Source organism: Oncorhynchus kisutch, linkage group LG15 (genome assembly GCF_002021735.2).
Source record: "Oncorhynchus kisutch isolate 150728-3 linkage group LG15, Okis_V2, whole genome shotgun sequence".
Taxonomy (NCBI): Eukaryota; Metazoa; Chordata; class Actinopteri; order Salmoniformes; family Salmonidae; genus Oncorhynchus; species Oncorhynchus kisutch.
The window spans coordinates 27883100-27899958 of NC_034188.2; the positions used below are offsets into that span (position 1 = coordinate 27883100).

The window sequence follows — 16859 nt, forward strand, 5'->3', positions numbered from 1 at the left end:
CCTGAACATTTGCTGTGTTCTTGATAAATAAGCAACTCCAGGGTAGATTTGGCTTTGTGTTGTAGGTTATTGTCCTGCTGGAACATGGATTCCTTTCCCAGTGTCTGGTGTAAAGCACACTGAAGCAGATTTTCCTCTAGGATTTGTTTTCTTTGCAGTGTTTATTTTACAGTTTTACAGTTTGCCTTATTACATATGTATGTTTTGGAATATTCTGTATATTTGTATTCTTCTTTTCACTCTGCCATTAAGGTCATTATTGTGGAGTCACTTCAATGTTGTTGATTCATCCTCACTTTTCTTCCATCACAGAAATTGAACTCTGTAGATGTTTTAAAATCACCAATGGCCCTAAGCACTGTCCTTCCTGTCCTGTAGCCCAGTTCAGAAGGACGACTGCATCTTTGATGTGTCTGGGTGATTTATTACATCATCCACAGTAAAAAAAAAATACTTGACCATTATTAAAGATATATTCAACGTCTGATTTGTTATTGTTACCCATCCACCAATCACTGCCTGTCTTTATGGGGCTTTCGAAAAGCTCCCTGGTCTTTGTAGTTGAATCTGTACTTGAAATTCAATACTTGACTTTACAGATGTTGTATGTATGGGGGACATAGGAAGGGGTAGTCATTCAAAAATCATGTCAACCCCTATTATTTCAGGCTATATAACTTAATATGTTTTTACGTTAAGCCACATTTTGCTTCTGAAATAATTTAGGCTTGCCTAAACAAAGGGGGTTATTACATTATCTTTTCACTTCCACATTATGCAGCTTTTTGTCTAGATCAATCTATTTATGACTTTTTGCAAATCCAATCAGTTTTCCACGTTGATTCAGCGTCAGCACAATTATTTTTTTAGGTTTGAAATTATGTGGAAAAAACGTTGATCAACCCGTTTTTTTCCCAGTGGGATAGCATAAAAAAATTATCCAGCCTTTAAGTTATCGTAAAGCCCTACCTCTAGGGACCCCTCAGAATCGTCAAGATCTTCAGCAAAGTCAATCGAAGTTTTTCTCAGAGTCTGGTCTGCAGGCAGCGTGTTGTCATTGTAAGATGTGACGAACTTGAAGTCACTTGTGCGCGAGCCCGTCGTCAGGTATGCGTCATAATTGTAAACGCTGCGGAGAGTTCCCGCACCATCCACCTCTGCGTAGTTGGGAGGGAGATACGCGCTGGGGATGGTGACCGCTCCGTCAAACAAGAGTCTGGGCTTCCTCCTGCGGCAAAATTTCACGGCCACGTTGACAATAATGAAGGTGAGGAAAAAGGTGGAGACGGACACCAGCGCGATGATCAGATAAGAGGTGAGTTTGGAATTGCTCTCATCATACGAGATATCTTTCAGTTCTGGCACTTCAGCCAAGTTATCAGAAATCACTAAATACATGGTACAGGTGGCAGAGAGAGAGGGCTGTCCGTTATCTTTCACTGACACAATGAGGTTATGTTTCATGGTGTGAGATTCAGAAATGTCCCGCTGTGTCCTGATCTCTCCACTGTGGAGACCAATAGTGAAAAGTCCCGGATCAGTGGATTTGACTATATGATAGGACAGCCAGGCGTTCTGGCCGGAGTCTGCGTCCACCGCTATCACCTTGGAAACCAGAGAGCCCCCATGCGCAGCTTTGGGGACCAGCTCGGTCATGAAGGATTTCCCCTCCGGGGCGGGGTATAGTATCTGAGGAGAGTTGTCATTCACATCCGTTATGAACACACTGACCGTGACGTTGCTGCTGAGTGGAGGAGAACCGTTGTCTCTGGCCACCACGTGGACTTTAAAACTCCTGAACTGCTCAAAATCAAACGATCTCACAGCGTGGATCACCCCCGTGTCTCCGTTAACGGATAATAACGAGGATACTGGGACACCGTTAACCTCACCAGGTAAGAGAGAATAAATCACTGTTCCGTTCTGTCTCCAGTCTGGGTCCCGTGCAGTAACAGAACACACGGAGGAACCGGATTTGTTATTTTCAGTCACGTGGGCTTTATAGGACTGTTCCTCAAACACAGGTGGGTTGTCGTTGACGTCAGCTACAGATAACTGAACACTTTTAGAGGAGGACAGAGGTGGAGAGCCCTCGTCGGTGGCAGTGATTGTAATGTTGTAATCAGACACTAGTTCTCGGTCCAGTTCACCCGTGGTCACCAGAGAATAGTAGTTTTTGATGGATGGCACCAGCTTAAAGGGAAGGTTTTGCTGAATGGAGCAGCGGACCTGTCGGTTATTCTCAGAGTCTCTATCCTGCACATTAATGATGCCCACCTCTGTACCAGGAGACGCGTTCTCAGGTATGGGGCTAGTCAGAGATTTGAGATATATCACAGGGGCGTTGTCATTAACATCATTTATTTCAATAATCACTTTTGAATCAGATGAAAGTCCATAGCCATCTTTACCCTCTATGCGCATTTCATATTTTGGGTCGCCTTCGAAATCTATTGGACCTATCACCTTAATTTCTCCAGTACTGTGACCCAAAGAAAATATCTTTCTTGCTTTGTCTGATATGCGACTGAATTCATACGTCACCTCCCCATTCAATCCCTCATCTGCATCCGCAGCACTCACTGTAACCACTACAGTATCTAAAGGAGAGTTTTCAGGCAGACTGGCTTTATAGACGGCCTGGCTAAACACTGGGGCGTTATCGTTAGCATCCAGTACAGTGACGTGTACGAGTACAGCACCTGATTTCTGCGGAGAGCCTCCGTCTACAGCTGTAATAAGTAAACTCATCTCTTGCTTTTCCTCACGATCTAGTTCTTTATCTAAAACCAACTCGACGTTCTTTCCTCCATCTGTGTAATCGTGAATATTCAGCACAAAATGTTCATTCCTTTCTAATGTATACCTTTGCACTGCGTTCTGTCCTATATCTGCGTCATGTGCCTCGTTAATTCGATAGCGAGCCCCTTTGTCTGCCGATTCTGTAATTTCCAATTTGATTGTATCTTTCGTGAAAATGGGTGAATTATCATTGACATCCTCAACAAGCAGAGATATCTGATGCAACTCCAATGGACCTTCTAGAACCAACTCGAATTTAATCATACACGAAACCTTCTCTCCACATAGCTCCTCCCTGTCAATCCTGTCCGCAACAATCAAATCCCCGGTACTCAGATTAATGTCACAATAACGTTGGTTTTTCCCTTCGGTATCAATTCGGGCCTTACGAGTGGACAGTCTGCTCGCCTCCAGCCCGAGATCATTGGCTATATTTCCAATAACAGATCCTCGTTTCATCTCCTCCGGAAAAGAATAGCTCACGTCTCCATATGCGGAGTGCAGCGGTAGAAGAAAGAAAGCAACGCCGCAGACGAGGCCTGTCACTGAGATTCCTTTGTGCCCCATCCTGGGATTAAAAATAGACGACCGTATAGATATTCTAAAGAAAAACTCCAGAAAAAGATACCGTTTCCTGAAAAGAACATCCACCGAATGTACAAGCGATCTGACCACCTCCAATCTTTTCTGCAGTTAAATGACATCCGAACACGGTGCATTATGACAGAAGCGCTGGGTGGAGAACTGTAACTATCCAAACACAGCTGGTGAACAGCGACACAGTGAGTACTTAACAGATATGACACGTTAACTAATATTATTCTAAATCTATATTTCGAGAAAAGTTGAAATATGAATATATTCTCCTATAAGAAGAGTGCATGATTGATTACTGTAACTATTGAGGGGAAATCACCCGAAACTTATGGCCATAATTAGAAACTCAGAAAACACCAGTAAAAATAGAAAAACAAATGATGACATTAAAATACATCTCAGACTATTTTCACGAGTTAAGATATAGATTAGGAGGAAGAAATATGTTCCACAGGGAACACATCGGCAAGAAAATGTACAGGTCTACGTTGTAAGTATGAGATGTATAGTTCTGGTATTTCACTTTACACAAACTCATCAAGTGTAATACACAAAAACAGAGATTATGCCAATGAATGTAGGTGATGACAGTCAAACAGCAATGAAAAGTAAACAACAATGCCAAAAAAAAAGGATTTCAGCACCATGGACAGCGACACACCACAGCCGCCGCATTTCAGACACTCAAAACGCTTCTCCCATCACTCTGTCTTAGGAGCTGTCCACATTCTGCAGTTTTATTTTGTCACCCTTTTCCAACTAGAACTCCACTAGAACAGGCCAAACTATTAACCCATTGTTTACCTCAAACGTGCAGCATATAGGCCTATGTCAACAATCCAAATAAACCACAAACAGAAATATCACAACTCAAAACCAAATACAAGCATCAACCTTGTTTCACCTCAATTGTGAGGGGACATGAATTACCATAAATACATTACAAAGAGCATTAAATCTAAAGCAAAAACAAGTTGCCAAATAGACAAGCTTGGGTATTGAGGTAGGTCACCTCGTGCGAATACTGATTTACGCCAGGGGTCAAAAGCGTATTGTACAGGGCAACTTAGCTGTGATTGTAGAAACATAATAGGTTCTACTCTATGATAGCCTATACAAATCAAAACTATCATTTAACAGTTCGAGCTTACCTCTGAGGACCCATCAGAATCGTCAAAAGTTTCAGCAAAGTCAATTGGAGTTTTTCTCAGAGTTTGGTCCGCAGGCAGAGTGTTGTCATTGTAAGAACGAATGAACTTGAAGTTACTGGTGTGCGAACCCGTTGTCAGGTATGCATCATAATTGTAAGTGCTTTGGAGAGTTCCAGTGCCATCCACCTCTGCGTAGTTGGGAGGGAGATACGCGCTGGGGATTGCGACCGCTCCGTCAAACAACAGTCTTGGCTTTCTCCTGCGGCAAAACCTCACGGCCAGGATGACAATGATGAAGGTGAGGAAAAAGGTGGAGACAGACACCAGTGTGATGATCAGATAAGAGGTGAGATTGGAATTGCTCTCATCCTAAGATACATCTTTCAGTTCTGTCACTTCAGCCAAGTTATCAGAAATCACTAAATACATGCTACAGGTGGCAGAGAGAGAGGGCTGTCCATTATCTTTCACTGACACAATGAGGTTCTGTTTCATGCTGTAAGATTCAGAAATGTCCCGCTGTGTCCTGATCTCTCCACTGTGGAGACCAATAGTGAAAAGTCCCATATCAGTGGATTTGACTATATGATAGGAAAGCCAGGCGTTCTGTCCGGAGTCCGCGTCCACCGCTATCACCTTGGAAACCAGAGAACCCAAGTGCACAGCTTTGGGGACCAGCTCCGTCATGAAGGAGTTCCCCTCCGGGGCGGGGTATAGTATTTGAGGAAAGTTGTCATTCACATCCGTTATGAACACACTGACCGTAACGTTGCTGCTGAGCGGAGGAGAACCGTTGTCCCTAGCCACCACGTGGACTTTAATGCTCCTGAATTGCTCATAATCAAACGACCTCACAGCGTAGATCACCCCCGTGTCTCCGTTAACGGATAAAAATGAGGACACCGGAACACTGTTCACCTCACCAGGTAAGAGAGAATAAATCACTGTACCGTTCTGTCTCCAGTCTGGGTCCCGTGCAGTAACGGAACACACGGAGGCACCGGGTTTGTTATTTTCAGTCACGTGGGCTTTATAGGACTGTTCCTCAAACACAGGTGGGTTGTCGTTGACGTCAGCTACAGATAACTGAACACTTTTAGAGGAAGACAGAGGTGGAGAGCCCTCGTCGGTGGCAGTGATTGTAATGTTGTAATCAGACACTAGTTCACGGTCCAGTTCGCCCGTGGTCACCAGAGAATAGTCGTTTTTGATGGATGGCACCAGCTTAAAGGGAAGGTTTTGCTGAATGGAGCAGCGGACCAGCCGGTTATTCTCAGAGTCTCTATCCTGCACGTTAATGATGCCCACCTCTGTACCAGGAGATGCGTTCTCAGCTATGGGGTTAGTCAGAGATTGTAGATAAATCATAGGGGCATTGTCATTAAGATCAGTTATTTCTACTATCAACGTTGCATATGACGCCAACCCTAAGCCATCCTTCACACTGACTTGCATTTCATATGAGGATTCTTCTTCATAATCTAGTGACCCAACAACTGTAATTTCTCCTGTTTTATAGTTTAAAGAAAACACATTACTTTTTTCATCTGAAACATGATCAAAGCCATATGTGACATCGCCATTGGGTCCCTCATCTGCATCCGTAGCACTCACTGTAACCACTACAGTATCTAAAGGAGAGTTTTCAGGCAGACTGGCTTTATAGACGGCCTGACTAAACACTGGGGCGTTATCGTTAGCATCCAGCACAGTGACTTGTATGACTACAGTACCTGATCTCTGCGGAGAGCCTCCATCAGATGCAACTAGTATTAGATGTATCTCTTGCTCCTTTTCACGATCTAGCTCCTTGTCTAACACTAATTCACCGTACTTGCGTCTCCCATTTTTTGTATTAACATTCAAAATGAAGTGATCATTTATTTCTAGAGTATAGCCTTGAACCGTATTCTGTCCTATATCAGTATCATGGGCCTCGTCTAGAGAAAAACGAGCACCTTTGACTGCAGACTCTCTTATTTCCATTTTGATAATCTCTTCCTTAAATTGCGGTGCGTTATCATTTATATCTTGAACATGAAGACTAATACGGTGAAGCTCCAAAGGATTATCCAACACAAGTTCCTGGTTTAAAACACACAAAGCCTTCTTGCCACAAAGCCCCTCTCTGTCAATTCTCTCCGCAACAATCAGATCTCCGGTACTCAGATTAATGTCACAGTAACGTTTACGGTTCCCTTCGGTGTCAATACGGGCCTTACGAGCGGACAGTCCTCTCGCCCCCAGCCCGAGATCCTTCACTATGTTTCCAATCACAGATCCGCGTTTCATCTCCTCCGGAAAAGAATACCCCAGGTCTGCATAGGCGGAGTGCAGCGGCAGAAGAAAGAAAACAAAGACGCAGATCAGGCCTGTTATCGAGATTCCTTTGTGACTCATCCTGGGATTAAAAACGTCATAATAACATATAGTCTAAATACTGCAGTGTAAACAAATAATATTCCACAGAAAGATGCCGTTTGATCAAAATGATATCCTCAGAATGTGCATGCTGTATATGTCCACTCTTTCCGCAGCTAAATGGTACACGAACACCCGATCCTTATAACAACACCAGTAGGTGGAGAATGGTATCTATAAAAACGTAGCTGTTCAACAGCGACAGAGTGAGTATACTTCAGCTATTATACATATTACCTGACATTCTTTTAAATGTTCCATGAAAAGTCATTCTAGGCCTATAAATAACCTAGGCTGAATTGATTTATAAACTAATAAACTAAATAACCAAAAAGAAGACCAAAAAACGACATTATAAAAATCACAAAAACATTAATTATTGCCAATCATCCTGTGTTGATATGAGTTAAGATCAGGTGGATTAAAGACAGTATACAATAGAACACATGCGAGAGGGGGTGCAGTAGGCTACAATTCAAATATCAAATTTATGCAATTGATGGTGCTGGTCATTCAGCCACAACAACTCATCAGTGCTATAAACAAAAACAGAGTATGGCAAGGAATGAAAGTTATGACAGTCAACAACCATTATTAGTAAACCCTACAGGCAGGGAAGGGAATTGTGTGCATTTTCAGCTGCATGGACAGCAACAAGGCGAGGCGCTGCCAGTCAGACACTTAACACCACTTTAAAAAAATATATTTTTACTTAACTAGGCATGTCAGTTAGGAACAAATTCTTATTTTCAATGACGCCCTACCCCTAACCTGAGAGACGCTGGGCCAATTGTGCGCTGCCCTATGGGACTCCCCAATCACGGCCGGTTGTGATTCAGCCTGGAATCGAACCAGGGTCTGTAGTGACGCCACTAGCACTGAGATGCAGTGCCTTAGACTGCTGCGCCACTCGGAAGATGCATTCTCTCATCACTGACTGTAATAGCTCTCCATATTAGGAAAGTATTTATCTCATTCCCAAAACAAGCTAAATATCCCCTCACTCCAACAGAGCCAAATATCAACCCATTCCCTTAAACTCAAAACTGTGCAGAGTATATGTGAAAAATCCAATCACAAACAGTAGGCTACATATCCCACATCACAAACCACACCACATAATGTTAACATCTGTGTATTTCTCACCTTAATTTAGGGGGGATTGAAAAAAAATCATCCAATGAGTTGCAAAGTACATCACAACTTGACAACAAACAAGTTGCCTAAATAGTCAAGCTGCATTACACATTCCTGTGTACCCATGGGGAGAATGATTTTCTCTAGGGTATTTTAAAAAGAAAACCCTCTTAGCTGTAATTGGATGAAAATATACCATATTCCACAACATATCAAACCAAAAGTATATTATTTTATTTACAGTAACGGGCCTACCTCTGGGAAACCATCAGAGCCATCAAGTTCTTCGACAAAGTCTGTTGGAGTTTTTCTCAGAGTCTGGTCCGCGGGCAGTGTGTTGTCACTATAAGATGTGACGAACTTGAAGTCACTTGTGTGCGAACCAGTCGTCATGAATGCATCATAATTGTAGGTGCTGCGGAGAGTTCCCACTCCATCCCCCTTTGCGTAGTTGTGAGAGAGATACGCGCTGGGAATGGCGACCGCTCCGTCAAACAACAGTCTAGGCTTTCTCCTGCGGCAAAACCTCACGGCCAGGATGACAATAATGAAGGTGAGGAAAAATGTGGAGACGGACACCAGCGCGATGATCAGATAAGATGTGAGTTTGGAATTGCTCTCATCATAAGATACATCTTTCAGTTCTGGCACTTCAGCCAAGTTATCCGAAATCACTAGATACATTGTACAGGTGGCAGAGTGAGAGGGCTGTCCGTTATCTTTCACTGACACAATGAGGTTCTGTTTCATGCTGTGAGATTCAGAAATGTCCCGCTGTGTCCTGATCTCTCCGCTGTGGAGTCCAATAGTGAAAAGTCCCGGATCAGTGGATTTGACTATATGATAGGACAGCCAGGCGTTCTGGCCGGAGTCTGCGTCCACAGCTATCACCTTGGAAACCAGAGAGCCCCCGTGCGCAGCTTTGAGGACCAGCTCGGTCATGAAGGAGTTCCCCTCCGGGGCGGGATATAGTATCTGAGGAGAGTTGTCATTCACATCCGTTATGAACACACTGACTGTGACGTTGCTGCTGAGCGGAGGAGAACCCTTGTCTCTGGCCACCACGTGGACTTTAAAACTCCTGAATTGCTCATAATCAAACGACCTCACAGCGTGGATCACCCCCGTTTCTCCATTAACGGATAAAAACGAGGACACAGGGACACCGTTCACCTCACCAGGTAAGAGAGAATAAATCACTGTTCCGTTCTGTCTCCAGTCTGGGTCCCGTGCAGTAACAGAACACACGGAGGAACCGGGTTTGTTATTTTCAGTCATTTGGGCTTTATACGACTGTTCCTCAAACACAGGTGGGTTGTCGTTGACGTCAGCTACAGATAATGGAACACTTTTAGAGGAGGACAGAGGTGGAGAGCCCTCGTCGGTGGCAGTGATTGTAATGTTGTAATCAGACACTAGTTCACGGTCCAGTTCGCCCGTGGTCACCAGAGAATAGTAGTTTTTGATGGATGGCACCAGCTTAAAGGGAACGTTTTGCTGAATGGAGCAGCGGACCTGTCGGTTATTCTCCGAGTCTCTATCCTGCACGTTAATGATGCCCACCTCTGTACCAGGTGACGCGTTCTCAGGTATGGGGTTAGTCAGAGATTGTAGATAAATCACAGGAGCGTTGTCATTAACATCAGTGATGTCTATTATGACTTTAGTGTCTGAGGAAAGTCCATAACCATCTTTTCCTTCTATGAACATTTCATATTTGGATTCATCTTCGTAATCTAACGCTCCTGCTACTGTCATTTCTCCTGTTACGTGATTCAATGTAAACACTTTCCTTGTCTTATCAGACATTCGACTAAATTCATACGTCACTTCTCCATTCATTCCTTCATCTGCATCAGTACTGCTGACAGTAAGAACTAGTGTACCTAAAGGAGAGTTTTCAGGCAGACTGGCTTTGTAGACGGCCTGGTTAAACACTGGGGCATTATCGTTAGCATCCAGTACAGTGACGTGTATGAGTACAGTACCTGATCTCTGCGGAGTGCCCCCATCTACAGCTGTAAGCAATAATTTCAACTCTTGTTGTTGTTCACGATCTAACTCTTTATCTAAAACCAACTCTCCATATTTACTACCGGCAGCAGTCGTTTGAACACTTAAAGCAAAATGATCGTTTCTCTGCAGAGTGTAGCTTTGAACAGCATTCTGTCCTATATCCGCGTCGTGAGCTGCGTTCACACGAAAGCGAGCGCCTTTGAATGCGGATTCCGCTATTTCCAGTTTGATTGTATCCTTTGGAAAGATAGGTGTATTGTCGTTGATATCTTGGATTTGAAGTGATATACGATGCAACTCCAGAGGACTCTCTAAGACCAACTCAAACCTAAGAATACAGGACATCTTTTCTCCACATAGCTCCTCTCTGTCAACCCTTTCGGCAACAATAAAATCCCCGGTACTCAGATTAATGTCACAATAACGTTTTCGGTTCCCTTCGGTATCAACTCGGGCATTACGAGCGGACAGTCTGCTCGCCTCAAGCCCGAGATCCTTGGCTATATTTCCAATAACAGATCCGCGTTTCATCTCCTCCGGAAAAGAATAGCTCACGTCTCCATAGGCGGAGTGCAGCGGTAGAAGAAAGAAAGCAACGCCGCAGACCAGACCTGTCACCGAGATTCCTTTGTGACCCATCCTGAGATTAAAAGCGCAGATACACCGTATAGCCAAGATAGTACACTGTAAACAAATAGTATTCCACGAAAAGATTCAGTGTAATCAAAATGATATCCTCAAAATGTGCACGCTATCTGACCGTGTCCAGTCTTTTCCGCAGCTTAATGGCACCCGAACACCCGAGCCTTGTAACAACAGCAGTGGGTGGAGAACTGGATCTATCCAAACACAGCTGGTGAACAGCGACACTGTGAGTACTCAACAGAAATGACACATGTTCACACATAATTCTAAATCCATATTTTAGGAGAATTCGTCATATGAAGTTATAGAAGTAGGATGATTGATTGACTACTATTTGAAATCATTTTCACCCTATTGGAAAACACAGGAAACGACAGTAGCTCACATAAACCCCACACACCATAAATTATGACATGAAAACCATCCTCATACTACATGAGTTAATACATTACAAAGGGAACCAATTTGCGTGAAAATATCGGCCTACATTGCAAATGTCCGAATTTAGTGTTGATCTATGAGTCAGCACACTCATCAATGCAATACACAAAAACAGAAAGTATGGTAATCAATGCAAGTGATGACAGTCTAAAAGTGATGAATACCTCTGCCTACTGCCTTCAAATTGGAATTTAGACATTTCAGCACCATGAATAGTGACCTCGCGACGATTCCCGATGCACTTCAAATACTCTCACGCCGCTCCTCTGATAACCAAATAGCTCTCCGTAGACAGCATTTATCTTGTAAATTAAAAACCAATGCCAAATAGGCTTTCATTCCTACAGTGATAAATTCATGACATCGAACCATTGTCTGTAATCTCAAAACTGTGCAGCCAGCGTGAATGTGAACATTCACATCAATCAATCACAAACAGTAAATAGCCAATCACAAATAAAACCCTATCATTATATCATCTCTGGACTTCTCACAAAACTGCCAGGGGATTTAAATAATCATCCAAAACCTTACATCCGAATTGGAGACCTACTCCCGTGGACCCGTGGGAAAAGGGCATTTCTCCAGGGAAAATCTAATATTTGTTTTAGCTGTATAAAAATATATCTAGTCCCTATTCCATAATGTATCCAAATCTAGGTTATTTCTATTAACAGTAAAGCCATACCTCTGGGGACCCTTCAGAATCGTCAAGATCTTCAGTAAAGTCATTTGGAGTTTTTCTCAGAGGCTGGTCTGCATGCAGCGTGTTGTCATCGTAAGATGTGAGGAACTTGAAGTCACTTGTTCGCGAACCCGTCGTCAGGTATGCGTCATAATTGTAAGTGCTTCGGAGAGTTCCTGCCACATCCACCTCTGCGTAGTTGGGAGGGAGATACGCACTGGGGATGGCGACCGCTCCATCAAACAACAGTCTGGGCTTTCTCCTGCGGCAAAACCTCACCGCCAGGATGACAATAATGAAGGTGAGGAAAAAGGTGGAGACGGACACCAGCGCGATGATCAGATAAGAGGTGAGTTTGGAATTGCTCTCATCATACGAGATATCTTTCAGTTCTGGTACTTCAGCCAAGTTATCAGAAATCACTAAATACATGGTACAGGTGGCAGACAGAGAGGGCTGTCCGTTATCTTTCACTGACACAATGAGGTTCTGTTTCATGCTGTCAGATTCAGAAATGTCCCGCTGTGTCCTGATCTCTCCGCTGTGGAGACCAATAGTGAAAAGTCCCAAATCAGTGGATTTGACGATATGATAAGAAAGCAAGGCGTTCTGGCCGGAGTCCGCGTCCACGGCTATCACCTTGGAAACCAGAGAGCCCCCGTGCGAAGCTTTGGGGACCAGCTCGGTCATGAAGGAGTTCCCCTCCGGGGCGGGGTATAGTATTTGAGGAAAGTTGTCATTCACATCCGTTATGAACACACTGACCGTAACGTTGCTGCTGAGCGGAGGAGAACCGTTGTCCCTAGCCACCACGTGGACTTTAATGCTCCTGAATTGCTCATAATCAAGCGACCTCACAGCGTGGATCACCCCCGTGTCTCCGTTAACGGCTAAAAACGAGGACACAGGAACACCGTTCACCTCACCGGGTAAGAGAGAATAAATCACTGTTCCGTTCTGTCTCCAGTCTGGGTCCCGTGCAGTAACAGAACACACGGAGGAACCGGGTTTGTTATTTTCAGTCACGTGGGCTTTATAGGAATGTTCCTCAAACACAGGTGGGTTGTCGTTGACGTCAGCTACAGATAACTGAACACTTTTAGAGGAGGACAGAGGTGGAGAGCCCTCGTCGGTGGCAGTGATTGTAATGTTGTAATCAGATACTAGTTCACGGTCCAGTTCGCCCGTGGTCACCAGAGAATAATAGTTTTTGATGGATGGCACCAGCTTAAAGGGAACGTTTTGCTGAATGGAGCAGCGGACCTGTCGGTTATTCTCAGAGTCTCTATCCTGCACATTAATGATGCCCACCTCTGTACCAGGTGACGCGTTCTCGGGTATGGGGTTAGTCAGAGATTGTAGATAAATCACAGGAGTGTTGTCATTAACATCAGTGATTTCTATTATAACTTTGGCATATGATGCTAAACCTAAACCATCTTTCGCTTTGATACGCAATTCAAATGACGAAACCGCTTCAAAATCAATTGTGCCTATTACACCAATTTCTCCTGTTTTACGGTCGATAGAAAATATTTTCTTTACTTCTTCTGAAACACGGCCAAAGTCATACGTGACCTCCCCATTCACTCCCTCGTCTGCATCGGTAGCCTTCACTGTAATTACTGCAGTATTTAAATGAGAGTTTTCAGGCAGGCTGGTTTTATAGACGGCCTGGCTAAACACTGGGGCGTTATCGTTAGCATCTAGTACAGTGACGTGTATGACTACAGTACCTGATCTCTGCGGAGAGCCTCCGTCTACAGCTGTAAGCAACAGCTTCAAATCATATCTTTGTTCACGATCAAGCTCTTTATCTAGAACAAGCTGGACAGTATTACTATCTACAGCCAATACAAAATTCTCATTTCGTTCTAGTGTGTATTTCTGGACAGAGTTCTGTCCTATGTCCGCATCATGAGCTTCCTCTAATAGGAAACGAGTGCCTTTAGCTGCCGATTCTCCTATTTCCATATGTATCATATCCTCGTTAAAAAGTGGTCCGTTGTCGTTAATATCTTGGATGTGGAGGTTGATACGATGAAGCTCCAAAGGATTCTCTAATACAAGTTCCTGTTTTAAAACGCATGAAGACTTTTCGCCACAAAGCCCCTCTCTGTCAATCCTCTCCGCAACAATCAAATCTCCGGTACTCAAATTAACGTCACAGTACCGATTGTCGTTCCCTTCGGTGCCAGTACGGGCCTTACGAATAGAAAGTCTCCTCGCCTGCAGCCCGAGATCCTTGGCTACATTTCCAATAACTGAACCGCGTTTCATCTCCTCCGGAAAAGAATAGCTCACGTCTCCATAGGTGGAGTGCAGCGGTAGAAGAAAGAAAGAAATGCCGCAGATCAGGCCTGTCACCGAGAATCCTTTGTGTCCCATCCTGGGATTAAAACGTCGAACAACTTGGTTAGATTTTGAAATGGAAACTAACAGTATTCCACAATAAAATATTTCGCTTGATGAAACTAGTCAGAACACAATGTGCACGTCTCCAATCTTTTCTCCAGCTCAGTGGCACCGGAGCACCCGAGCGTTGTGACAACACCAGTTGGTGGGGAACTGAGTTTATCCAAGCATAGCTGGTGAACAGCGACACTTTGAGAATATCTTTAGAAATTACACAAAGCAACGATTTTTCTAAATATTTCATAAAAAGTTAAGTATGCTTATAAGTAAGCTGCTTTATAACTATGGGGAATAACTTTTACCTCCAGTGTCTTGAAATCAGCATAACCAACTAGACAGATAGGAACGGGCATTATATTAAATCACAACAGATAAATAATTGTATGAAAACCGTCTACATACTCCGTTGAAGGAGATATGACAAAATAGTTTAGGCCTACATATCTGGTTCGAATCCCGAACTACTTGGTGAAAATGTGTCAATTAGCCCCGAGCAAAGCCCTAGTAGCTCTGGATAAGAGCGTGACAAGCCAGTCAAACTGTAGGCGGGCTTCCATCGACCCAGGTTTATTCGACAAAAGCAATGTCACAAAACGTCGAACAACGAAATTGTGACACATGTAATGGAAACTGCAGCCATAGGATACATTTTCTAAAGGTAAAACCTGGTCTCAGAGCATTTTAAATTATTCTTTACGTAAATCCAAGACAGTCCATTTAGATGATATGTTACGTTTCAAATTGTATGTATTAAGGGTAGGGTTAGGTGAAGGGTTAGCTAACATGCACATTTTTTATTTTATCTTTTTATTTTACCTTTATTTAACCAGGCAAGTCAGTTAAGAACACATTCTTATTTTCAATGACGGCCTGGGAACAGTGGGTTAACTGCCTGTTCAGGGGCAGAACGACAGAGGGGGTTTGAACTCACAACCTTCCGGTTACTAGTCCAACGCTCTAACCACTAGGCTACCCTGCCGCCCCAAGTAGTTGCAAAGTAGCTTACAAGCAGTAAGTAGTTGAAAAGTTGCTCATTAGTTATCATGCAAAAGAAGTCCATGATGAGATTGAAACTCGGGTTGCTGGAATTTTGGGTTATACGCGCACACATGAGTTGCTGGACGTTTGAGTTATAAGCCCACCAATCCACCACGACCAACCACTCTACTTTCGTTTTTGGCTTAAGTAACCATCTGTCTTATGTAACAATACTAAACATATTATACATACTAAATGAAAAGTCTAGGATTTACGTACAGAATAACAGGAAATTATCTGAGGCCAGGTTGAAAAATCGACAACACTTTTATCCATTTAACAGGTGGATTTTTCATTTTTTTCAAACTTTCTTGATTTTGACAAATGATGATGGAAAGAAACAACAAAATGATTGATAAATACTTTTGATGGTTCGTGGGGCACGTGATGTCTTTACGTAACTATAAGCTCCACTCCACATTTAATTCTAAATGCCTACTGCTTGCAAAATAAAAATGTAGACGATAAAAAAGTACGTTTCTTTGCAGGACAAGATTTGTCCTGACTTTGAAGAATGTCCGAATTGCTTCGCCATTGGGTTTCTGGTTGGATGGTATAATTTTCACCATTCAATTATTTCAGATCGACAGGATTGCAATTTTCACCATAGCATGGACTTTGGCTATACTGTCACATGACAATTATTATAATATGGCAAATGTGTATCAATGATTGCATTCTATCTACGCTGGCTTTCGCAGGCTACCAGAAAAATGAAACAGTTAGGTGGAAGCGCATACAGACTCTCGATCATTTGTTAATGAGCAATTTCTCTAAATGTGTAATGGAAACACGTCAACCACTAGCTCTTTATTCCACGCTATAGGTTCTTTTTGAAAAAGTGTTGTTGTTTTAGGTGTGACGTCATTACGTCCAGCTGTTTTTATCGACACAAGATAGTTCAATAGAAACGCACCCTAGCAAGCAGTTGCCGCGTATATTTTCTATGCAAACTTTTTAATGTCGACAAAAAAAATCACTGGGCAAGTTACTGGAAAGAGGTAATGATGAATGAGCGTTAGCCGACAGAGATTTTCTGAATTTCAGCACCATGGAGAGCTACACTGCAATAAGCTCTCCACAGACTGTATTACCTCATTTTCTTTTAACCTCAAAACTGTGAAGCATGTAGGCTATGTGAAAACTCCACCTCATACAACAATCACAAACACACCCCATCAAAAAAGGACATTAACATCTGAAGACTGAGGCTATCAGTTAAATAGCGAGGGGATGGAAATAATCATCTAACAAAATTACATATTTCCTGAAACCTGAAACATGTGTAAACTGACTAAATAGCCCAGCTAGAGAATTGAGTAAGTCCTTGGGACTAGTGAATTCTACAGGGGGGGAAGTGACTGTAAAAAAAGATTTAGATGAAATCTAAAAGAAGTATAGCCTCTATGCCATCATGAAGATCTTAAAGCAAATATAGATGCTATATATTTGCAGGCCTACCTCTGGGGACACATCAGAGTCATCAAGAGCCTCAGCAAAGTCGATGGGAG

The 16859-nt window shown here is 43.1% G+C and overlaps 1 protein-coding gene and 1 pseudogene across 1 annotated transcript; both read right to left on the reverse strand.

The window, feature by feature from the left end:
• Positions 1-8345: 8345 nt before the first annotated feature.
• On the reverse strand, positions 8346-9866 carry LOC109878381 (protocadherin gamma-A11 pseudogene; annotated as a pseudogene).
• Positions 9867-11880: 2014 nt separating this feature from the next.
• LOC109887783 (protocadherin gamma-A11-like) lies at positions 11881-14283 on the reverse strand. The gene has a single exon (XM_020479065.2). It carries the CDS (start codon positions 14281-14283, stop codon positions 11881-11883), a length of 2403 nt encoding a protein of 800 aa, XP_020334654.2.
• Positions 14284-16859: the final 2576 nt, after the last annotated feature.